This window comes from Eumetopias jubatus, unplaced genomic scaffold, assembly GCF_037043125.1.
Source record: "Eumetopias jubatus isolate StellerSeaLion01/CBP00866 unplaced genomic scaffold, mEumJub1_p1.0 scaffold_6, whole genome shotgun sequence".
Lineage (NCBI taxonomy): Eukaryota > Metazoa > Chordata > Mammalia > Carnivora > Otariidae > Eumetopias > Eumetopias jubatus.
Window position 1 is genome coordinate 58,565,874 of NW_028274812.1, and position 25,445 is coordinate 58,591,318.

The 25,445-nt window shown below is 36.0% G+C and overlaps 1 protein-coding gene across 3 annotated transcripts in view; it reads right to left on the bottom strand.

The window, feature by feature from the left end:
* Positions 1 to 25,445, bottom strand: part of GRIK2 (glutamate ionotropic receptor kainate type subunit 2) — a 672,482-nt gene that overhangs the window by 191,331 nt on the left and 455,706 nt on the right. For all 3 annotated transcript variants that reach the window (XM_028104281.2, XM_088024271.1, XM_028104282.2), the window contains exon 10: positions 22,052 to 22,258. In XM_028104281.2, the coding sequence (XP_027960082.1) occupies positions 22,052 to 22,258 (207 nt within the window). The remainder of the gene's footprint in view (positions 1 to 22,051; positions 22,259 to 25,445) is intronic.

Here is a 25,445-nt window from a genome sequence, read left to right on the forward strand (position 1 = left end):
CCTCCCAGGGGAGGAAAGGGAGTCTCCCCGGCTCTGCCGCTTGTTGGGTCCCTGCTAGAGGAGCAGTGGCCCGACTGGGCTGCAGATCACAGTTTATGGCAACCCCGAGCTGAGAGCCCGCGCCTCGGCTCCGTCTCTGCAGCCGGCTTCCCCGCTCCGATACCTGGGAGCTCTGCTGCACTCAGGCACCCAAGGTCTTTCTGTGACCCCAAGGGTCCTGAGACCACACTGTCCCGTGAGGGTTCCACCCCCCGCTTAGCCACTGGAGCGACGTCCCTCAGCGGAGCCGACTTCTTAAAAGTTCTGATTTTGTGCTCCACAGCTCTATCACTTGCCAGAAGCGGCCGACGGAGGCCCCCCCCCCCCCCCCCCCCCCCCCCCCCGTCTATCCTCCCGAATATCGCCTCGGATTCACTTCTCCGCACGTCCTACCTTCCAGTAAGTGGCCGATTTTCTGTTCAGAGAGTTGTTGCCGTTCTTCTCTTCGATCTCCTGTTGAGTTCGTAGGTGTTCAGAATGGTTTGATCCCTATTCAGCTGAATTCCTGAGACCAGACGAAATCCAGGTCTCCTACTCCTCTGCCATCTTGCTCCGCCCCTCAAGTTTATTTTTTAAGTGCACCATGATTTATATAGAGGCAATAAGAGAACATCAGAACCTTGGTATTATTTATATGCATATTATGGTACTCTGTTTTATTTAGAAAATTCAACCTCACCTATTATGACAAACCATAGCATAAAAAATGTATGTAAAGAGACGTATGGGAATGAATCCATCTATGAGAGCATAGAAGTAATATCCTTCACTTAGGGTTTTGGGATGACCTACAAATACTGACTGGCAGCAAGATTCATCATAATTCAAAAAATTCCTTACACAATGACAGATTGAATTGAAAACAGAAGGACACTGGTTGTTTTGCTACGATGGCTATTCCTGGCAGTTATCCAGGGATTACAACTGCACAACCTTAAAAACAGCATAGAAATGGACTGTTTAACAAAGGGTCTCAGCAGGATAATGAGTGGAGCACATTAATTCTCACTGTGCATTGATGAGCTCTCTTTGAACTTTGCCAAGGTTTAGACAATGGTGACAGGGCTCTGGCACTGCACTGGCAGAAAATTTAGGCCTTGAAGAGTGCTTCAGGGATGAGGTTTTTTGTTTGTTTGTTTGTTTTCGTTTTTGTGCGAAACCACATTTTAATAATTTAGACTAGTTATTGGTTCTAATTAGATCTGGAGTCTTAAGAAAGCTTGTTAATTATCAGAAAAAAAAATCTTCACAACAACTGTCCTCTAAAGGTAAGGATCTACAAGTGATCTTAGACTAACCTTTAAAAGTTATATATTTAAAATTTCAAGGTAGGAAAATCTGCAAACTTTTTAATGGTATCATGAATAGGAAAAATGTATAGGATGGAGCAGGTGAAATTCTTGATATATCATCTTAATCTACAAAAATGACAATTTTTTGTTTCAACCTAATATTACTATTTACATAATTAACTGATTTGCCTACACATTTTTTTCTTAAATTTTGACTTCTCAAAAACTGACTTCAGATTTTACATGTGTTTCAAATGACATTTTTATTTGTAATGTTGATCCCAAGGTGGGAGATCATTATCTTATATTTTAAAACACCAATTTGCTTTTTTAAGCTAGACAAATTGAACATAATAAAATATTTGTGTGTGTGTGCTTGTGCACACACATGCATAGTCCTGCATTGATTCATCACAGCTGTTGACTGATAGATATTCTTGATCAGTGAATAATATCTTAGGAGAAAGTAATTAGAAAGCATTTATACTAATTTCAATGCAGTGCCTTCTTCCATGGCCTGACTGGTGTTTATAAAAAATGGTTTGCCTGAGCATATTTTTCTGATCCACAACTTTGATTGTGTTAGATCGACCTTTCAAGGTCCATTCAATGTCACCTTCCCACAGAGCTTTTCACATGCCTCCTTCAATCTGCATATATTCTCTCCTTGTTTGAGATTTACTCTCCATCCCTCATGTGTGCACCATGATACTTCCATCAATCTGTTATGGTGATTCTATAATCATATTTAGTTTCTGTACTGTATTAAATATGCAGGAGGGAGGAGTCCAAGTCTAAGTGGTCTTTATGTCATTGTCAGGGACTTGCACAGAACATTGCACGAAGTAGACCCTTCAATAAATAAAAGAAGTAAATGTAATTCCGGGTTCTTGTTTAATATAATTAATTATACAATGATTAACCGTACCGCTCTTTTTTATTCCCATTTTTTTAAATAAATTAAATACTAAATTTTTAATTTTCATGTCCTCCCACTTAGGGGTTGGGGTCAGGTAAATGTCATTTCCCTGAAAATGAAATTGACAATACCAGAATCCAATATGTAATGTGAAGAACTATGTATTTGTAGAAACATCCCACCAGACACATTTCCCGAAAGATTAAATGACCAGAAGAACACTTTTAATTCATAACAACTCGAAAGAAGAAAATATAAATCCAAAGATTTTGAGCTGACATTTGCCCTGAGGGCATCCGAAATCCTGTAATCCTCATAGACTAGAGTTTGACATGTGATGGGCCAAAAGCCCAAAGCAGAAGGTAAATCCTGGGTCCCATGCAAAATGATCAGACTGAGACTTTATTATATAAAGCCAACACACCCTAGCACACCCATACTCAGTGGGCCAACTAGAATAAAGCCCACCCCACAGAAATAGATGATGGGGACTCATTCCTGATTTAGTCTTGGCTTTAATTAAATGTGAGTAAAAAGGGGGAAAAAATGCCTTCTCTGGGAATTCCTAACTACTCATCCACGCTCATATGGTGATCTCCCAAAAAAAAGTCAAATACAAAATTTCTTTTAATAGGTTCTGGTTTGTTTGTGTCACTGAAGACCTAATAGAAGCTCATATAAAATTTCTCAGAAGAAATTCATATTAACAAAAGTCTCAGGTGTTTCAACAAATGATGTTTCAAGGATTATGTATACTCCAACAGTAAAATATCAGAAAGTACCCAATAAAACAAGTCACTCTGGGAAGAGTCAGCAGAAATAACAAATTGCAGGATCAGATACTCAAGCATTCAGATATTAAAGTTATCTATATATAACATAAACATAAAATAAGTATTATATATCACATTTAAAGGAATGAGAAGACATGTGAAACACAAAAAGATTAAAAAAAACTATTAGAAATTACAAGGGAGAGTTGCAGGGAAAAAACAATACGTCTCTTTAAAATAAAGATTATCATAGGGCGCCTGGGTGGCTCAGTCGGTTGAGCGACTGCCTTCAGCTCAGGTCATGATCCTGGAGTCTCGGGATCGAGTCCCGCATCGGGCTCCCTGCTCGGCAGGGAGTCTGCTTCTCCCTCTGACCCTCTTCCCTCTCGTGCTCTCTATCTCTCATTCTCTCTCTCTCAAATAAATAAATAAAATCTTTAAATAAATAAATAAATAAATAAATAAATAAATAAAGATTATCATAAAATCAGAAATTCAATGAATTAATTATACTACAGATTAGAAAAGCTAAAGTATAAACTAGTGAAAAAGCAGATATGTCAGAAGTAATTACATGAAATGCAGCATGGAGAGAGGGCAATGGGAAAATAGAGTTGAAATGCCATGGAAGTTCTAAAATAAATCTAATCAGATTTCCATAAACGGGTAACATATAATGAGTAATGGCTGAGAATTTTTATGGAATTGATAGATGTCATGAATCCTCATGTGCTCTGTCAATGTAAATTAAGCAAGATAAATAAATGGGAACTGAGATTCACCCAAATGAAGCTAAAAATACCAAACACATGGAGAAGATTTTTAAAAGCAGACAGAAAAAAAGATAGGGAAATATGATGGAATAATAATCATATAGCAAACTTCACAAGAACAATAATGAAAGTCAGAAAAGATTGGGCTGATATGCTCAAAACCCTGAGAAAAAGTAACTTAGCTTAAAATTGCATAGCAGCAAAAGTGTCAAGAATGAGGGCAAAATGAAGATATTTCCAATTAAAAAAAAAGTTATTAAGAGAAAGAATTTACTACCAACAGAAAGGCACTACTTAAGTGTATTATTATTCTAGAAGAAAATCTGATCCCACAGAAGAATGTCTGTGACATATGAAACAATTGAGAGTAAAGGAAATCATTGTGTTAAATGTGTTCAAGCTAAACAAATACAAATTATATGAAATAATAGTATTAATGGGGGTGCCTGGGTGGCTCAGTTGGTTAAGCAACTGCCTTCAGCTCAGGTCATGATCCTGGAGTCCTGGGATCGAGTCCCACGTCCGGCTCCCTGCTCAGCAGGGAGTCTGCTTCTCCCTCTGACCCTACCCCTTCTGGGCTCTCTCTCTCACTCTCTTTATCTCTCAAATAAATAAATAAAATCTTTAAAAAAAATAGTATTAATGAAGTGTTTTTAATATTAACTAAAAATCAAGTTATAGATAAAATAATAGTAGATGCCAGCAGGGGTTGATCAGTTTAGTTTTCTAAGGTCCTTGTATTGTTTTGGAGAAAGACAAAGTATTGATTAATTGGTATTTTATTAAGTATTCTTGTTAAAATAGCCACTAAAATAATAAGTAAAAATAAAGTTTATAACTTCAAACTAATAGAGGAAAAAAAGGAATGAGTCCAAAGAAAACTCATTCAATCCAAAAGAGATCAAGAAAAGAGAAAAAAAAAAGGAAGGAAGTGAATTTAGATGATAAAAATGAAACTGTTTTAAGAGATTAATGATGTGTTACCACTCTCTTATTAATCTAATCAGACAAGCAATTGTTTCTTTAAAAAATGATAGCCGGGGGCGCCTGGGTGGCTCAGATGGTTAAGCGTCTGCCTTCAGCTCAGGTCATGATCCCAGGGTCCTGGGATCGAGTCCCGTGTCGGGCTCCCTGCTCCTTGGGAGCCTGCTTCTCCCTCTGCCTCTCTCCCTCTCTGTCTTTCATGAATAAAAAAAAAAAAAAAAAAAATGATAGCCCACTTAATTGTATTGTAACATCCTTGAGATAAGATATTTTATCCAACCAGATGTGTGATGATCTGCCTAGCCAAATGAGAGAGAAAATAGTACGTCTAGATTTTTATCACCAAGAAAGGATGCTCTGATTCTCAATGCCCTGCAGTAGTAATTAGAAAGAGACATCACCAGAATACAGGACAAGAGATCTGATTACCGGGGCTTTGGCCTTTGTCTCTTTGTCCACTGATTTGTAAGTTGGCTTCTAATTGCATCTCTGGAATAGGAATAAGAACGCTGCCAAGCACTGGTCCTTGGTACACTCACGTGAAAACTAATATTCAGATTTAAAATCAGTGCTATGTGTTTAGTTAGCTCAATAATTCCTGAGTAACTGTGTAATAAATAATGGAGACTTGCATAACTATGGTCCAGACCCAGATTCATGAGATCTCTGCTCTGGAATCCTTACCATGTGTGGGTAGCTCTACTGAGCCATCAATGCCAGTTTTAAACATATTTAACTCGATCTTATCCTCGGTTCACCAGGCACAGTTCATCAATCAGCTTATTATCAACACATTTCTTAAAAGACTAACCTTCAATTATTTACATGCTGGTTGAAAACAGACATAAAAGTTACGTAGTCTGTGTAACAGTTTGTGTAGGAAAGCAGGTAAAATGTATGTGAGGAAGTTTGGAATAAATACAAAACACTAGGTAGTAAGCTGAAGGAAATAAGCTGAGATACAATGTGAAGCAAGCACACAGCTCTTTTAAGGTGATGGGAAGTGAGGACAGGGTGAATTAAGGGCCCATTTGAACCTATAGAAGAGGTAAGAGAATAAAAGTGTATGGTTACTGAGCAAATGTTTGCAGCATTTCAATCACAAGCCATTTCACAAAATCACAAAGAAATTTTGGTAGACATGAATTTCATATTCATGGGTGATGGCAATGTAAAGTATAAAATTATCATGAAAGCATCAAAACAAACATGAAGTTTTCAACTGGAATTTGAAAAAAGTGCACTGCAGTTTCAAAGAGTGAAATATTTGTAATGCAGTCTAAAAATGCTTCCATCCAAAAAGACTGAATTAAGGTGCTTAAAAGATCAACTTTCAGATGACCAGGATGACTTGTTTTCTTGAGGTGCTGATGCTACAGTTGTGACTTTTATACTGATGACCCTTTGATTACAGAGCACACATTTCTCTTCTGCTCCTGCCCTGAAGACACGCTATCATTCAATACGGTCAGATGCAATCAAGTCTCATTTGACTTATACAAATATAATTGTAACAATTCCGACCTTTGTGTACTATTATTTGGGGGGATTTAAGGACAAAGTCACTTTGTTTAAGTGTCTTACCCTGAGTGTTTAACTCATGTTCTCCTGTTCTCTCATTGTTTACTGTCTATCTGATGTTATCTGTTTAAGAAACAGAAAATGACTTTCCTATGTGTCTACATTAGGAATAGTAAGTGTTTCAGAATGTCTTTATCTTTTATCCCATAGGTACGATTCATTTCTCTACTTTAAAATTCGAACTTCTAATGAGTTCAACAATCTCACCTGATTTTACTTTTTTCAGAAGGAATCTGCAATGATACATAGCTATCGTTCATGGTAATCACAGGTATAATGGAATGTTTATTGCATTTCCTTACTGTGGAGAGTAGAAGAGGCTGGGTGGATACTATATATTCATCTATTTATTTTACAGACATTTATTGACCATATTCACCATGTGTGGGACCCTGTGGTGGGTATTGTGAGAGATGCTAAGAAGAACATGAAATCATTTCTGCCTCAGTCAAGACACTGACATCTGCACAGAGGAGACAAGGCATATGTGTTAATAGCTAAACTATGATGGTTGGGGAAATTCATCTGAGGCATATCCCTATTTGTAAGTAGTTATGTAAGTGGAGTTGGCTAAATTGGCATAGATAAAGAATAGTTAATTTATTTAACAAACCCTCATTAAGTATCTTATGTGTTAGCCAGTGCTAAGTCCTAGAGATGCAGTTTCCCCTAGAGTTTATATTCTGACTTGGAGAAAAGCTTGAAGATGTATGCATTGGAAAACAGAAAGTGACACTAGAGAGAATATTTTTTAATCTAAAGGTTGCTAAAAAATTAATCAACAGTGAACAAAGGGAGCTGAGTGTATTATCAGGTATCAAAATTAATCACTTCCATGGAGAAGAAAATACAAGGGTATAAATGATAGTTTTGTATTGTCTAATACTAAGATAAATACTATCACATAAACAAGTAAATAAATTTGTACTTGAATAAATCCCACAGACAATACATTGATTGGCCAGTGATCCGAGGTGGATAATGCTTAAAAAACAGAACTTGATCAGAAATATCATCATAATTGAATATGTTAAAAAAGCAAAGACAGCCAAAAAAACTCTAGTTCAGTGACTATATCTTTAGCAAAAACTGAATTCTTAGGGGGCCAGGAAACCTTAAAAAGTATTTAGAAATGATCAGGAAATTATATGGTGAAGACACATGATTTTGGCATAAAACAACAGTGGTTAATGTTAGTGTAATGGTATATTATCAAACAAATATTTTGGTAATAGATTGTTCTTAATGAATAAAAGTAAATCAGGAAAAAAGATGTAGAAACCTTTTTTTACTTTATGTTAATAAAGTAAATGAACAATTTTGAACAATTTTCTGAATCAGATCAGAGTTTATCTTAAATTGAATTGTTTTTCAATATATTTAAATGAACCTGATCAAGTTATAGTTCACTCCTTTAGTCACATATGATATTATATAAAATAATATCCTTCAGGTAAAACTTCATGCTGAAATTAAATTAACTACAACACTAAAAATAGTATATTGGAAAAGCATCTGTCATTTTCTTAGAATTAAAGCTTAATGGCTTTCTTGATCCTTTTCCTTCCAGCCAGGATTAGATATATACCCTTCAGGCTTCCCAAAATATCTTGGGAATATCTCTATTATTGCATTACCTGAAGTATATAGAAATTATTTAAGTGCCTATCTCACCTAGGATTCAAGTTTATCTTTATATTTTTAGTGCCTAAATTTGTGTTAGGCACAAAAATGCTGAACTAATACTGAATTATACTTCCATTAGGGGACATCATGAAGAATATCTTATTTTAGAAATTATATGTTCCACTGTTCAAATTTACTTTGAAAAGAAACCCCACATTAATTTCATGTGATAGGAAAGTTCAATCACAGTTAACAAAGAATGATATCTGTTCAATTAAGAAAATTTATGCTGTGGTTTCCCTTTTTAAAATTTTATTTTTTGTTTAGGGACTTTGTTTCTGTTTAGATTTGTTTTATGTTCTAAAGCAAATGTCATTTTTGAAAAACCACATTTGTTTATATCTGTTTTCAGTTACATTTATTTTGCTTTTCTGGCAATAATAGATGCAAATCAGCGTTTATTATTTAATAACACACAGATGTTCCATATACCACAGATAAACTTTCCAGCCCACTGCTTCAATAGTGCCACTGTAAATTCACTCTCTGAGTCAAATGTAAACTTTTTATTGTTGAACTCAAGTAATTCTAGATTTTAGATCAGCTCATGTGGGTAATTTTCTCCCAGAATACACTTGCCCTTAATTTATATTTCTACTTTCATTTTTATATAACACTTTGAGTTATCAAATTCCCAACTCAAGCCTTCTCCATTCTAATCTGTTTCCTCTGTTCATTTATGAAGCTTTTGGGGTTCAGCTACTTTTTGAGGTTTATCAAAAGATTTTATTTTTTTAAAAATTTATTTATTTGAGAGAGAGTGCCCGCACATGCAGGTGCACACGAGCACCTGGGGGAAGGGCAAGGGGAAAGGGACAGAGAGTCTTAAGCAAGCTCCATGCTCAGTGTGAGCCAGCTCAGGAGGCTTGATCTCACCATGTGAGATCATGATCTGAAGAGAAACCAGGAGTCCGAAGCTTAGCCAACTGCTCCACCCAGGTGCCCCTAAAACATTCTGTTTTTAAGTAATCTCTACAACCAGTGGGGGACTCAAATTTACAATCCCAAGATCAAGAGTTGCATGCTGTACCGATTGAGCCATCCAGGCACTACCTCCCACCCCTCTTTTTTAAGAAGCCTTCCCTAACTAAGGGTTAGGGAAAAACTTAAAAGTTTCAATGCCTGGCAGTGTGAGACTGATTTACCGTATACCGTTTTGTAGGAGGCAAAATTATGCAGAGAATGTACAGGAGTATATAGGAATTTCTCTACATCTATAGGATTCTCTAAAATATCAACTTTAGCATTGTATTTCCTCTTAGACTTCAAATTATGTTTTTGTACTATATTTTTCTGGTAATATTTATGTCCAAAACATTTACTTTGCTGATATTTGAAGTATCTTAAATTCAGGTATCATATCTGAAGAACTTAAGTAGTATCCGTGAGAGATATTTATTCACTAATTTATTATACAATTGCAAAATAAAACAATCCTTAGCTCTGTTTGTTTGCTATAAATTACAATTAAAGAGCAAATTAGCAAAAGATTGCAATTAGGGATTAAATTCTTTTAAAAATCTTGAGACTATTGGGGTGCCGGGCTGGCTCAATCAGTTAAGCATCCATTCTTGATTTCAGCTCAGGTCATGATGTCAGGGTCCTGGGATCAAGTCCTGTGTCAGGATCTGTGCGGAGCATGGGCCTTGCTTGAGATTCTCTTTCTCTGCTCCTCCACACCCCCTCCCCGCTTTCTCTCTCCAAAAAATAAATAAATAAAAATAAATAAATAAATAAATAATAAAATTAAAAATCTTGAGAGTACATGATAGAAAAAGAAACATGTTAAAAAACCAAGTATTTCTCAACATAACCTCAATGTTACTGGGCAAACACATAGAGGGAAAAATTCTTTTTTACACTAGTATTAAAAGAAATCTTTAACACTTATCATGTCTTGGGGTGCCTGGGTGGCCCAGATGGTTAGGCGTCTGCCTTCAGCTCGGGTCGTGGTCCCAGGGTCCTGGGATCAAGCCCCACATCGGGCTCCTGGCTCAGCAGGGAGCCTGCTTCTCCCTCTCCCTCTGCCTCTCCCCCTCCTCATGCTCTCTTTCTCTCTCTCTCTGTATCTCTGTGTCTCAAATGAATAAATAAAATCTTTAAAAAATGAAAAAAAACACTTATGTCTTATTTCCTTTTTTACAAAATGTAATCAATATTTTAAGAGATATTGTTACTGCTGTAGTTAACAGTGTCTTTCTCAGAATAAGTGTTCAATAAATGGTTATTGAGTATCGATTGTGGGATAATTTCCAATGAATCATCATCTCTTATATGGTACAAAATCAGAATTATACTGGTCTGTGATATCCAACTTCTGTATTAACTCTCTCATCTTTGCCTCTGAACTATGTGACAGTACATTCTGACTGTGAGAGCTTGCTGTTTAAATCTGCTTTGAGAAAAAAGTTCAGTCAAAAAGAATGCATTAGCCCTTTTTAATATGTCATGTACTTTTCCTAATTCCTTGCCTCTAATATCTGAGATAATAGTCACAGGATTTCTCATTAAAAGCAAAAATCATTTGCTTTCCAAAGTGCTTTTTTTTACAAACAAAGGAAAATTATTAACAAATATGTTGTAGCTTAGAGTATTTGGGGTCTACTTCTCATGAAGGGAGCAGAAGGAATTGAGACTTTTACTTAGGTTGAAGTCCAACCCATGTAGACTTAATGAACAAATTGTAGGTGGACAAAAGAGCTAAATTTGAAAGACAAAAACCTTAGACCCTTAAATAAAAAAATATATATATCTTCATGAGCTCCAGTTAAGGAAGAATTTTTCTAACAAGGCACAAAAACATCACAAGCCATAAAGAAAAATTAATAAATTTGAAAAACTAAAACTTTAAAACTTCAATACCAAAACACACACACGCACACACACTTTAAACAAATTAAAAAGAAGATCCTAACTGGGATAAATATTTGCATTATTAATATTCAGAAAATATAACCAAATACTATGTATCAGTCATAAAAGTCAAATGAAGTAAATGGGAAATTCTGAGGAGAAACTAGTCTATAAATATAGGGAGAGGAGAAGGAGGCTAACAGGGAATTGTAAATTAAAGCAATGAGATTTCATTTGCATTCAGATTAACTAAATTAAAATAGTGAGAACCTGAAGTTGGTGATTTTGCAGACAAACAGAAATTTTATTCTATTGGTGGAAGGGTAAATTAATAAAATAATTTGGAGAACAATATTTTCAATATCTTACAAAATTGGAAATGAACTCTGAACAATTCCTTTCTCAGTACACCCCTTAGAGAAGTTCTTACATAGGTGTTCTAGGAGACAAGACAACAAAACTGGATCTTCATAACAACACTGATTTTTGTTAACATAAGACTGAAATTAACTTGAGTGTCCCTCAGTAGAAGACTAGTTAAATAAAAGCAGCATATTCCTATTATAGAGTACTACTGAGTGATTTACATAAAATGGGCCAGAAAAACACCAAACTTAAGATAGCGGGTTACATGTGGAGAGGGATGAGGGAAATGTAATTCAATCTTTTGTGCTTGACTTAGAACATTACTAAATTGAGAAACTTTATGGTGACTAAGGGACCTCAACATGGTCTACCAATGTCTTATATTAAAAGAGAGAAACTTGAAACAAAGGAAGCAAACATGGTAATAGTTGTCACTTTAGGGTCATGGGGAATTATAAATAAATTTGCATGTTTATTTTTTAGTTATTTTTCCTAAAATTAAAAAAAAAGTAGTGATCATAATATTATTACTCTTCATTTAACTGAAAATACTAGAAAGCTTCCACTAGAGTGCAAAATTGAGACAACATACCATCAAAATTCAAAGCTACAGTGCAAGTCAATTCCCATTTATTTGAAACTGTTTTTTGATTTAGACTTTCCATTTTTGTGATAATACCTGGAGCCTTTTTAAGTTCCCTGAAAAACAAATATTTGATTTCCTTCCTAGAATATAATAAAAGAGCAATCAGGAGGCAAAAGCAAAGTATAGCGAGGTCCTGTTAGGCTCATTTATGAATCATAAAAGGCTTGATAATGTTAAATACCAATTGCAATGCTAAGACAGCATGCTGGGAAGCATTCATGCAGCTGGAAATCCATAGCATCACAGGTCTTCTTCAAAATAATGTAAAATAAGAGTGAATAGATCCCAATAGACTTCCCACTTTGCCATAGTTGTTTTATAAACTGAAACTGAATTTCTTTCTCACTGTTTTTTTTTAAGAAATCTGTCAAATGATCAAGCTTTTGTTTGTTTTTAAAATTTCAACAGCACTTGAAGCTATAAAAAGGAGCCTCATTAAAAAGAAAAAGCTTTTGTTGACCAATACACTCTTACCAACCACAAATGGTTAATGATATCAAAATGCAAGTCTCTTTAAGCACAGAAAAGTTGGAACCTTTGGAAGATAAGTTGGCCCCTCTAAAAGATCTAGGTTTCAAATGCATTTAAAAGAAAATATACACTTCTAATAGACTAATACTTTAATCTACACAATTCTTTTTTTTTTAAGATTTTTATTCATTCATTTGAGAGAGAGAGAGAGAGAGAGAGAATGAAGGGGGGAGAGGGAGAGAGACAGAGAAACTCAAGCAGACTCCCTACTGAGTGCAGACACCTACGCAGGGCTCAATCTCACAACCCTGAGATCAGGACCTCAAATGGAAACCAAGAGATGGTCGTTCAACCAACTGCTCCACCCAGGCGCCTCTAATCTATACAATTCTAATGAGGTAAAAGGACCATGAATATAGTTTTAAGAACCTCTCATTTTTTAGTTGTAATTATAAAAAATGGATAGCATCCAAATTCCCAAATTTGCCCAGGTAAGAAGTAACTGTGGACTTGCTGATATAATATTCCCTCACACAATTTATCAGCATTGACACTAGGTCAGAAAAGGCCCGGAAGACCACTGGTTTAAGAGTGTGCTAAAATTTGCCTCCAGCTGGGGCATATTCTGCTGGAAAGATGAAAAAGCAAAGAATTTCAAATAACAAGGAGTGTCTGTGATCTCTGGTTTGTTTTTAACCTGCACATACAGAGACTTTGCATACCACTGTATGGATGTTTACAAGTATAAATTTTCCTGAAGTTTTCGACTGCCAAGGCAAACATCACCAGAGATTTGAAAGTAATTTAACTGCCCTTGTCTCCTTTAAGTAGTCCCATAATTAATATGTGCTGCTAGCTTATTGCAGCTTAGGTGTTTTCCCTCATGCTTATGAAAACTCTAGTTGGCTTTATGAATAACATACAACAGTAGTCTCATGAGCCCATAAATGAGTTATTAGCCATAAAGAATACACAACCCAAAGCTACAAGTAAAATTTTTGCCTCACTTAATACAATGGTTGCATTAGCAAGTTTGTGTTCTCACCTCTACTAAGTTAGGCTCTGACAGAGTCTGCAGTAAGTTAGACATAAGCTGGAGGCAAGGGGAGTGATAAATAGGTTACACATTAGAAACCTGAGGGCACAATATCCCCACTTTGTGGCTTTCAACATCCTGGTCTAGTGGCTTCCAATACCCTGGGGTTGACAGACCAAGAGCCACAAGTGCAGAACAAGTGTTCTGCTCTTCAACCTCTGCCCCCACCCCCGGGGTAACCTATAGCTTCATTATAATATCTTTACATTGCGGTTTCAACCCCTTCCCCCCAGGGAGGGAAGATGGCCATGACAATTTGGGCAAGAACTTTCTAGGGCAAAAACTACCTCTCCAGACCAGGAGGTAGGATGAGTCTCTTAGATGATTGGAAATAACCTGAGTCAGAGACACTCCCAGCTACGGCCCCTAACCAATGCAAACATAAAAGGAAAAGACACTCCTAAACCCCTCCCCGCCCCTGCACTTGCCACCTCCAGACCTGCCCACTCTCCCATCTTGAGCTTATACTATCCTTAATAAACTGCTTTGGGCTTGCTACCTTCCTTATTGGCTGTATTTATTTGAGCACGGGTCCTCAGGTAGATCTTTTGTGGGGAATCCAAGAAACTGAGACCTCCATTCACACAACATAGACGGCCACCTGGAATAGCTCAATAGCTAACTTTGGTTTAAGACTGAAACCTTCATAATGTATTTCATAAAATTTATATAAAAAGTTCTGATGCTTTAATTTCAAAAGGAAAGGTGGTCACTGTGTATTTCTTTACTTGGTACTTGAATGGAAATTTTCACTGGGGCCTTGGAAGGCAACATAAAAATAAAAGCATTTGGAAAATATGTAGCATTTTCTCTAAGGAGAGTGGTGCTTGAGTTTAACATTTGTTGTGGAACACTGTTGAACATTTATGCCATTCTTTCAGTAAATATTCTTTAATGCTGAACACTTTCTGCAACTGTATTATTTGTGTCTCCCAATTATTTTCAGTATATTGGAAGCAAATGAATACTCCTAAGTATACAGCACAATACAGAGGACCACAGATGCAGTGAACTGATAAGGTAAAATAGTGTCCCGATTTAGATTTTAATTAGTTTGATGACTCGCAAAAAATATCGACTTTTATAGCTGCCCAACTAACTTCAAATAGAATGGCCCTTGGCACAAATTAGCATAAAAACTCAATAGATAGCCTGATGGAAAGACCTAAAAAATCAGGTCACCAAATAAAGGGAAAACTGACTAAGTTGCTCCTCTACTTCCTCTGTAGTAGGACATACGCTATCAACATTTCTTTTTTGAAATTCACCAAATGACTTGTTTCTGAGTGATTTTTATTTAAAAAATGTATTTAAGAAGTGCTGGGTTGAGATTTTAAAAGATTTAAGCAAGGATAATGTAGCTCTTCACTTTCAGTTTTAATAGAATTCAAATTTGACACATTACCAAACCATAAAATAAATACAAGGAGGTCCAAATATGTTTTGATTTTACCTATAATGATTTACTTTGATTTAAAAAATATATATAATAGTAATTTTTTTTAATTGGGTGTCTCTGTTTTGCTGGTATCCTAAATACCATCCCTCCCCACTATCATTTATCTTCCCCATTGCTAATCTTGCACTAAATTTGACTCTCTATTAATTCTTCCCTATATTTAATTCTAATATAAAACCACCAAACATAGATCATTTAGGTAGAAAAGTAATGAGATATTTGAATACCAAAGGTTCCAATTAATAAAGAATTTTACTATTAAAACTTAATGTCGATATTACTGACTCTGATTCAAAATTAATACCAATAGCAACCCTAATCCCTACATTTTTCACACTGTAAGAGTGTCTACATGTTTTACTTTTTAGTCCTCAACAAGAATCCTCATTAACAATATACTAGAAAGAATAAGTAAGAAGACACGAATTTTATACTTAATGTATCTGTATTGCTTATCTACTATCTGTCAGGCAGAGCATTAGGGAATTTATATATATCTTCCTAATTATTAATATGATATTATCTATTTTATTTTTGAGAACAATAAGGATCAAAGAGCTTAAGGCAATGTGCCCAAGGCATAAAACTACATAGCAAAGAATTAGGATTTGAACCCACATCTGCCTTAACAGGGACGTACTAGTATGCCATGTTGTGCAGGCTTACTGTGGACATGATAGAAGACCAAGGTGTTTTCGGGGGGAAGGCTTGTCACTTTTTAAGGACTAACTGCCTCAGGGAGCCACATTCTCCTAATATCTTTCTTGTATCTTCATATTATATCACCAAGAAATCATCTCTCATTAGATCATAATAAATTTGAGAGATTATACCAAGCCCTGTACATTGAGGGTCTCCTCAAAAAGGAGATATGGAAAAGAAGGTGGTTAAGACCGGCTTTACTAAAATAACAAAGACTTGCAACTGTACAGGCAAATACAAATTAAACACAGGAGGTTCAATTCTCCCTGTTGAAAATAAAGGAATATATCCCCTCCCCTTTTCTTAGAACTTTTATTTTAGAAAACTTGTAAGTCCTTTCTCTCTTTGAGATATATATAAATCTTTAAAAAGTTAATTAAACCTCTTCCCAGCTTTATGACCCATGAATGCCTTTCCCAAGGATCTGGGAAGTATCTTTTTGAAATGTAATCACCATGGAAGCTAACACCCTATTTCCAAATTTTTGTGGGAGAGGAGGAGCCTAACTTTGGTGGGTGGGAGCCTAAAGCCCACCTTTCTCATAAAGACCTGAGAAGTTTATTTTTCTATTGGATAAAACCAATTAGCTAACACAGATGGTCACCTCAGTTTCCAAATGAATTTAGGAGGAACTATATGTGATAAATGGTGCTTTCAAGCCTTCTTACTTGAGGACTTCATATTGTTTAACCTGAGAACATGTATGCAATGGGTTGTGCCTTCCTGGCTATAAAAAAGAGTAAGATTTCTTTGTTTTTCCAATCTCTTAGTGAATTGCCTGTGCTGTGCATCTCATTCTGGTTTAATGCTTATTCATTAATAAAATTATTTTATTTTTCATCTACCTTTATGGAAAGGTTTTCTGGGTTGGAAAGAGATTTTATTTTTAATTGTATTTCCTCATCACAACACTTGTGTAAATATAGCCTCTTGATGGTTATTTCCCTTCAAATTAACCTAGTATAGCCTGAAAAAAAAATTAGAAAATGGACTAGCACATAGTTCATATAAGAGAAATATTAGTTACCTGTGCACCCAAATTCATATAAAAATAAATAGCATAATTTAGATAGGGCTGACTCTATCCCATAGTTTCAGGTATGGACACATGACCCAGATCTGGCTATTCCAACTACCACCTCCCCAATTTTAGCCTTTTGGATTAGTTCAGAGAATGAGCATCTTGTCCAAGCTGATCCAACTGATACCCCTCCCACCCTAACCCAAACCCCTCCATGGATTTTGCTGAAACTTTGGCAAAAGAAGACCTCTATCTCTTTCAAAAGGAGAGATTTAAGAACGAGGTAAGCCCAAAGTAGAGTTTTAGTTCAGCATGACTGATACTGGGGCCAAATAATTTTTTGTGTGTGTGAGGGGCTAACTTGCACATTGTTTAGAGGTTAGCACCCCCCAGCTTCTACCCTTAGATGGCAGTAGCAGCATGTCCCTCACATCCTTAAGATAATAAAAAATGCCTTTCGACATTGCCAAATGTCTCTTGGGGAAAAAAACAAAAACAAAAACCTCCCCGAGGTTGATAACCATTGGCCTAGAGCCACCATAGTTCACCTTTGTCACCATATGGAAGATAGTACTTAAGAATAAAACATACAGAGAGGAGAGTAAAGCCAAGAGATAACAAGGCAGCAAAAGAAAGGTCAGTCATTAATGACATACTGTAAGACCCTGGAGTCAACTACACTTGAAGTGAGAACCACCATTAGTATTATGGGACTTTTAAAAAAGTATATTTGTGTAAGCTATTTTTAGACATGTTTCTAACACCTGCACCTGAAATTGTCCTGATTGATTGTATAACTACCATACAACTTACATACAAATAAGTATGACAGATATTATTAAGCTGGTAATTAAAGTGTGACAGATGTTATGCAAGAAGGGTAGTGTAAAAACTCATAGCAGGTGGGCTTTCTGGGGTGGGATGGGAAAGCATCACTGGGGAAGTTGTTCCGAAGTTAAATAGAAATGATTCAGATGAAGTGATTTAGGTGGAGGCTGAGGAGAGTGATGCACAGAGAACTAGGCTGGAAGCAAAAGAGAACAAGACTTAAAAAAGTCCACATGGGTTTGGATGGAGAGGGCAGAATAGATGAAAATATAGAAAGGTGTGCCAATTAGAGTCTCAATAGAAAACAGATGGCACACTCAAATGATAATAACTGAGCAGGATTTATTTACAAAGGAACTAGTTAATTACACAAGTCTGGGTGGTGGGTAGGACATTGATTCTCAAATTTCAGAGAATATCAGAATCACCACTGAATCTTGTTAAAAGAAAGACTACCAGTCTCCACCCCAGAGTTTTAGATCTAGTAGTTCTAGGGTAGGGCCTGAAAATTTGCATTTCTAGCAAGTCTGAAACTGATACTGATTCTGCAGGTCTGTGGAACACACTTCAAAGACCACTGGTGTCAGGAAATTTTAAGGGATAGTGCAGGATCCCAAGGCTAACAGCAGCTAAACTGTAACTACTCCTAAGATCTGAAGAAACAAAACTATGTAGGGTGTAAACTGGAACTGAGAACAGGAGAGAGATTTGTGCAGAGCAGGCATCATAACGAGAAACTGAAGTTCTTTGTAAGGGCACAGTCAGCTCAAGGCAACGTCTCAGGGAGTGAGGAGGGAAATAAATATTCTGACCTCACTCTCTTCCCTCCCTTGGATCTCTTGCTGGAAGCACTGTTGATTTACTACATGTAAGACAACCTCCCAATATAGAAAGTATGGTGGAGAAGATCTGAGACTAGATCTGAAGGGTAAAAAGAAGATTTCCATAACAGATAAACAATGACCAAATACGGAAGGGTTTTTATAAATATATAGTTGGTCCTATATCCTTAGAACAATGGAAACTACTGAAAGATTTTATGCAAGAGAAGGGCATGATCAGAGTTTCCTTCTGAAACAGGAAACTCTGATCATGCCCTTTTCTTGCATAAAATCTTTCAGTAATACACATGCATACACACCCACACACATAGATAATGGATTAGAAAGAAAAGGACCTCATATTGGGATTTTATTCCAGATGACAGTGGAGATGGAGATAAGTAGGCACGTTTTGAAATTATTTAAGGAGCACACTCAACAGGACACGGTGGAGTGAGAAATAATTTAAAAATGACGATAAAAAAATGACTACTAAATTTTGGCTTGGCAAACCTACTGAATCATTGCTCCATATACTGATATAGGAAAGCCTTCAAAAAGGAAAGGATCAAGAAAGAGAAATAATAAATTCAGTCTGGAATATGCTACCTTTGAGATGCTTATGAAACATTTAAGCAAAACATATAACAGAGGTGGGTTGATATATGGGTCTAAAGCTCAGGGCTAAAGATACAGAATAGTAAAATTTCAGTAGGAGAAATGTAATCAAACTATGAGACAAGGTAAGCTTATCCAAGGAAAGCAATGAGAGGAAGAAGTTTAGGGTATTTATCTGGTTATCAGTAGGAGTTACTATTTTGTGTTGAAATTAACATATTCATAAATATGCAAACCAGGTTGAGGTTGTACAAAGAAAAATATACTGACTGTAATCATCATTCTATTTTAATATGACTCGTGCTAAATATTAAAAACCAAGGCTAGATCAACAATATGAGACATGAGGAGGACACCAAGAAAGGGGATACTAGTAAGGGAAAAATGGAAGGTGAAATGACAGATTTGGCACCAAGAAGAATAGAATGATTCAGTAACTCGAAGCCCTCATCAGTGGTCTCAACTCAATACCACGGTAATTTTCTTGAGAAACCAATATTAACTGATAATATCCCCCTTACTATTCCCTTATTTGGTGTTCTATCATCTTTTATGCCATAGATCTAAATCATTATTTCCTAACCTTCATTTTCTACTTTTAATTTCCTTGAAGAAATATAGATAGGAAGTCAAAAAGGAACAAGTTCTAGAAAACTAAAACCTTCAATCCATTCTGAATCTCAAAAAGCTTAATTAAAAGAGCATTAATTGAACACCTATGACAAATATATACATAAAGGCACTGGGGTTCTAAAACTCCTGTGCTCTGACTAAAATAAAAGCTTCATATAAGCTACTTATACAAAGGTCTGATAGTGGATATCCATTGTATTGATCTGTGCAGCATCCACTCTACTTTCTTCAGGTATAAAAATCCTAATTTTCCTTTAAAAAACCATAGTTCCTTAAATCTAAATCTACATGGTTTTAAAAAGAGGTTGACCCCACCTCCTAGTTTCTTGAATGAATATATATGCTCCCACGCTATCCAGTGAGAATAGCACTTCCTTCTGAATGGGATAATTGGTTCAGGATTTAGTTTATGACCTATCTCAGGCCAATGAAAACAAATTTGGGGTCTCTTGATGAACACCAACGGGTGTTTTACTTCTACCTGGATGTTTGATCTAGAACTGTTGGTGGCAATTGTTCTTGCCACCTGTTGGGAGGCACATGTCCAAGAGTAAAACAAATAAAAGGAAGCAAAGACTAAATTGAGGCAAAATATCAGAAAAACTAAATATTGATACTCTAAATCCAGCCACACTACCTCTGGACTTTTCAAATAAGCAAACCAACAAATTAACATTTTTGCTTAAACCAGCTTGAATTAAGATTTTTGATGGTTACTGCTATATTAATAGAAATGAATGTAAAGCTTAAGGTTTTATATTTGATTCCAAATCATATACATTGTTATCATAATTAATGGATTTTACAAAGTTAAAATATAAATGGACAGTTTAAGCAGAATTTTTAAAAAATAATTGATCAAGTCTAGAACTTTAGGACCTTACTGAGTAAATTCCAAATCATTAAAAGAAGTATGTTGAAGATCTAAAGAAAAATAAATTTTAAAAATGATTGTTTGTGGGCGCCTGGTGGCTCAGTCGTTAAGCATCTGCCTTCGGCTCAGGTCATGGTCCCAGGGTCCTGGGGTCAAGTCCTGGATTGGGCTCCCTGCTCCGCAGAGAGCCTGCTTCTCCCTCTCCCGCTCCCCCTGCTTATGTTCCCTCTCTTGCTGTCTCTCTCTGTCAAATAAATAAATGGATAAATAAAATCTTAAAAAAAAATGATTGTTTGTGTTGTTATTCTGCTTCTAACCAAAGCCTAACATCTCCTTCTTAATTGAGAGATGATATATAGATAGATAAACAGATAGATAGATGCATACATACATACATACATACAGATTCAGATCTCTCTTATTCCCATATTCTCGATAATGAACTTCATAATTAATAGCAACAAAGTATTTCAAAATGTGGCAAAAACTGCCTATATTTGCTACTTCCATTAGTAAGAACTTTCAATTAGGATACAGTTCACATTGTATTTTTTTTAAGATTTTTATCTATTTATTTGAGAGAGAGAGAGAGAGCATGAGCCAGGGGTGGGGGTGAGATGGAGAAGCAGGCTTCCAGACAAGCAGGGAGCCTGATGTGGGACTCCATCCCAGGATTCCAGGATCATGACCTGAGCCAAAGGCAGACGCTAAACCAACTGAGCCACCCAGACGCCCTAGTTCACACTAAATTTTAAAGGAAAATATACTTTGTTATTTTGTAGAATATTTAGCAAGCATTTCATGCCTTAATATTATGCAAAATGTCAAAAGAAACTTAAATATTACAAACACAAAACCAAATGCAATGCTATTATTTTTTTTTACATAAGAGCATATTTCAAAGGGATGAGTTAATTGACACTACTGACTGAGAAATTATGAAATAATGCTTTCATTATAAATGAAAATTATCAGTTATAAAATTATAAGTTATGAAATAATGCCAAAGAAGCAATGTCTGGCTTATTCAACTAACTAACTGAACAAATAAAATGTCTATCCTCCTGCTCAATATGCTTAGTACACTTGCTTTATTTTGATACAGTATCATATTCTATCCTTATAGATTTCTTTCATCTCTACTCTAAAGATAAGAACTATCCTATCTTCTAAAGATAAGAAACATCAAAAATAAAAAATAAAGATAAGAAGCATCCTATCCTAGTCTAGGAAATTTTTATCATAAAATTTAGAGTTTGCATCATTATTTTTTCTGTTGATTATGAACTTAGCATTATAAAAGTGAAAAAGAAATAAATTGTTGGGCATCCACATTGTAATTTGCAAATTAGGACTAAATATTTTAAGATATTAAATCACTAAATACTAGTTAATTTAAAACAGACAATTGTCTCCAATAGAACCACACATCCCTCTTAGATTCTTTATATTTAAGGGCAAAAATAATATATATTTTCAATAGAATTATTTAATGAAATACATACTTGAAATATATTATTGCTTTTGTCATTAACCCCGACCATCAAAAAATTCTTAAAAAGTAACCCTTTAAAAGTCTACCAGAGGTAATGATAATAATGAGAAAAGAGACTTACATGATCAATCAGTTCACGGACCATTCCATTCCACTGTCCATTGGCATCATCCTGAGCTCCGTATTTCCCATCCTCCACAAGTCTAATTTCATATGTAAAGCCAAGGATTGTAGATAACTCTCTGAGGAGGTCAATGCAATAGCCCTCAAATCGATCATTCCCATAGAGAGGCTTGTCAGATTTCTTAAACAGGACATAGGGTTCTTCCTGGAAACAGTAAACATGAAGGTAGGAGGTATTAGTTAATCATGAAACTATGACAATTACAGCTTGCCTTAGAAGACAGAATATTTCACATTAATTTAGAACAATTTTATTTTTCCTAATTGTAATTAATATAGGGCGAAATCCTAAGAAGGCAGACTACTTTGGGAATATTTGTGCTTCAAAAGAGAATATTTAACTATAATAATTTCACCATGACTATATAATAAAAATATGTTTTTATCTTATACCATATGTAAGAAATAATATATAATGTGATATATGCTATAAAATACGTAATACATAAGATCCAATTTGACATGATTACAATATCCCAATTTGAATCATATCACTTATTCAATAACTGCTGTGCTATTTCAGTGGGATGTATTGATGAAAGAATGAAAAAAACTCACTACCTAATTGCCTACTATGCAGTAAAAACTGGAGTAGGGACTTTTAAATATTACCACATTTCATCCTAACAAATATAAAAATTGTAACTACTATATTTATAGAAAAAAATGGTAACTTACTTTGGAATATAGAAAAAGAAACAACATTTATCAAGTGTTTATGCATTCATCCGACAACATTTTATGGAGCACCTACTATGAGCCAGCCCTCCTCTATATAAAAGAGAAATTTCTGAGTCATAAAGTTCATGATATAGATGAAGAAATCAATAATAAATGTCTAAAGAAATAGAACACATAACTTCTGATGCTGATAAATGGCATGAAAGCATAAAATAGGACAATAGGATACAGAACAACCTTAAGGTACTTGGCAAGATAAGAGAGGACAAGACAAAATTGAGTAATATGTCTGGAAGTCTTTACAGAGGAGATGAGAGATGAGGTAGAACCTAAAAGATGAGAAAGAGTTTAGCCATATGAAAATCTGAAAGAAGAGCATTTCAGGTCAAGGACACAGCAAGTAAAAGCCCTGAGGCCAATATGACACTGGAGTGTTCCAGAAAGAGGACTCCTGCCATCAGTGTGACTGCAGTCACATCCAGGAAGTGAGGGAAAACAGTTGAATAAGGTCCAAATGAAGAGAGAGTGAGGAGCCAAATCCTGTAAGGCTCTGCACAACAGGCCCTGTTTAAAATTCATATGTTTAAGTACGAAGAGAATCCATGCGTTAGCATATTTTTGTGGGGCAGGTGGAACATGGTATCCTGTGAATAAACCAGAGTGCAATTGGCTCTAATACTTACTATCTGACCATGGGTAAAGCCTCTGGAATTTGCTCTCTTAGAGAAAGATAGTGCAGAGTGGAAAAATTTAGAGGAGGTTGCTATGCCAGTCTGTCTAGAAAGGTGATTACCCTCTTCCCAACCCCTGGAGAACAATCATCCCAGGAGGGTCATCACACCTAAGGGCATTTTGGATATGATAGTAATGTGTCCTCTTGCCTATACTCACCTCAGAAACAAGACTAATTCCATTTTTCTTCCCACCCTGTTGACCTGGCTTATCCCTCTACTGTTTCATACACACTCTAGCCTGACCAGCTGCTGTTCTTCTGATGTTCCCACACACTGTCACTGAATGCTAAAGACTTACTCCTGCTTAGAGACCAGCACACTGTTCCACATTTTCAACTAAATTTTGGAATGCCCTTTCATCTTTCTGCTTTATTGGACCATATCCCGATAACAGTGCTTCTCCTTCAGCCCTCTTTCATGGAGATTATCTTTAGTGTCACCCTCCCATCGCTCAGGCACAAAGGCACATTTGGTGTCTTCCTTGCCCCTCATTGCTACCCCCAGATCATTTCTTCCCTCCTTCATGCTTTTGTTCTTCTAAGGCTCATGCCATTTTACAATACCACACTCTCTCTTTACAGTTGCTGTTATCCAATGAAATCTGAATCAGAAGATGTACTAAGTGGGAAGGGAAGCCTTTACTTTTCAAATGTTTACCTACTGGATGACAATTTTGCTTTCTTTCCCAACTCTTATCATTATTCTCTATGTATTCAAAATCCACCTACATGAGGCATCCATCAGTCCTTTTACCTCCTCATTGTTAAATCCTTTCCCTTACTAGGATTTAGCCTCCCTCTCCCATGACCACAGCTACACTCTGCAATTGTCAGAAAATGATCCATCTCTATATTAAGATTTCTAAAATCTCATTCATCTAGCTCATTGTTCAGTCACACCCATGCCTACAATTCTTTGGTCCTATAAAGACCTCTAACCCAGTGACCCCCTACACTTTTCCACTATCTGCCAATGCCTGTCTACCTCACTTCTGACCTCCAAACCTTGTCTGGCCTAGGCTCTCATGGTCCATTAGCATAATTTCTATGCTATACACATCTTCAAGTCTCTCACCACTTTTGTGCTAGGGTACTTGGCCTTACAAAAAACATGCCTTACATGACATTTTTTTTTCACCATGCCTACTCCCAAAGAGCTGAACAATGCTAATTGTTTACACTTACAATTAATACCCTCAAACGTTTTATGGTAGTATCTATTTCCAACTCTATGAGATGGACATTTTATCCATTTTTCTTTGACCTCACAACTTCCTGCTCTAATACTTAGTTGATTACCTCAGAAAGAATACAAAAGCAATCACACGTCATGCCTTTACATGCCCACGGCAAACCCCACCAAACTCATCTACCTGTATTCATTTTCTCTCTTCCTTTGTCTACTGCTATAGAGGAACTAGAACTCTGCTTATTGGGCCAGTCCTAAAAATTATGTTCCAATTCTTGTATTAGGCAGGGTTCCAACACAGGATGCCACTTTGAGCAGAATAGTGATTTCAGCTGAGAAACACAACCAGTCTAACCCAACTACAGAATGTTTCCGTGGAGATAGAAACCATGACCTCATTTGTCTCCCTCCCTTTGATCTCTTGCTGGGGTTTCCCACTGGTCAAAGCGAATCAAACACCAGGGGATACATGAATCTATTGATATAATCCACACAAATCAGACACCTGGGACAGACAAGAGAACAAAGAAAAGTGTAGGATGGATTTGGGGACAAAAAGGAGGATACATAGTATATTCGCACCACCTTTCACTTGCTCCAACTCCTGATGAGCTGAGTTATCTTGTATCTCCTTCATAACCAATCTGTCCCTTTACAGAGAATCATTTTCAAAGTATATATACTTGTTCCAATAACTTTCAATTAGTCCCACGACCGCCTTCTGCCACA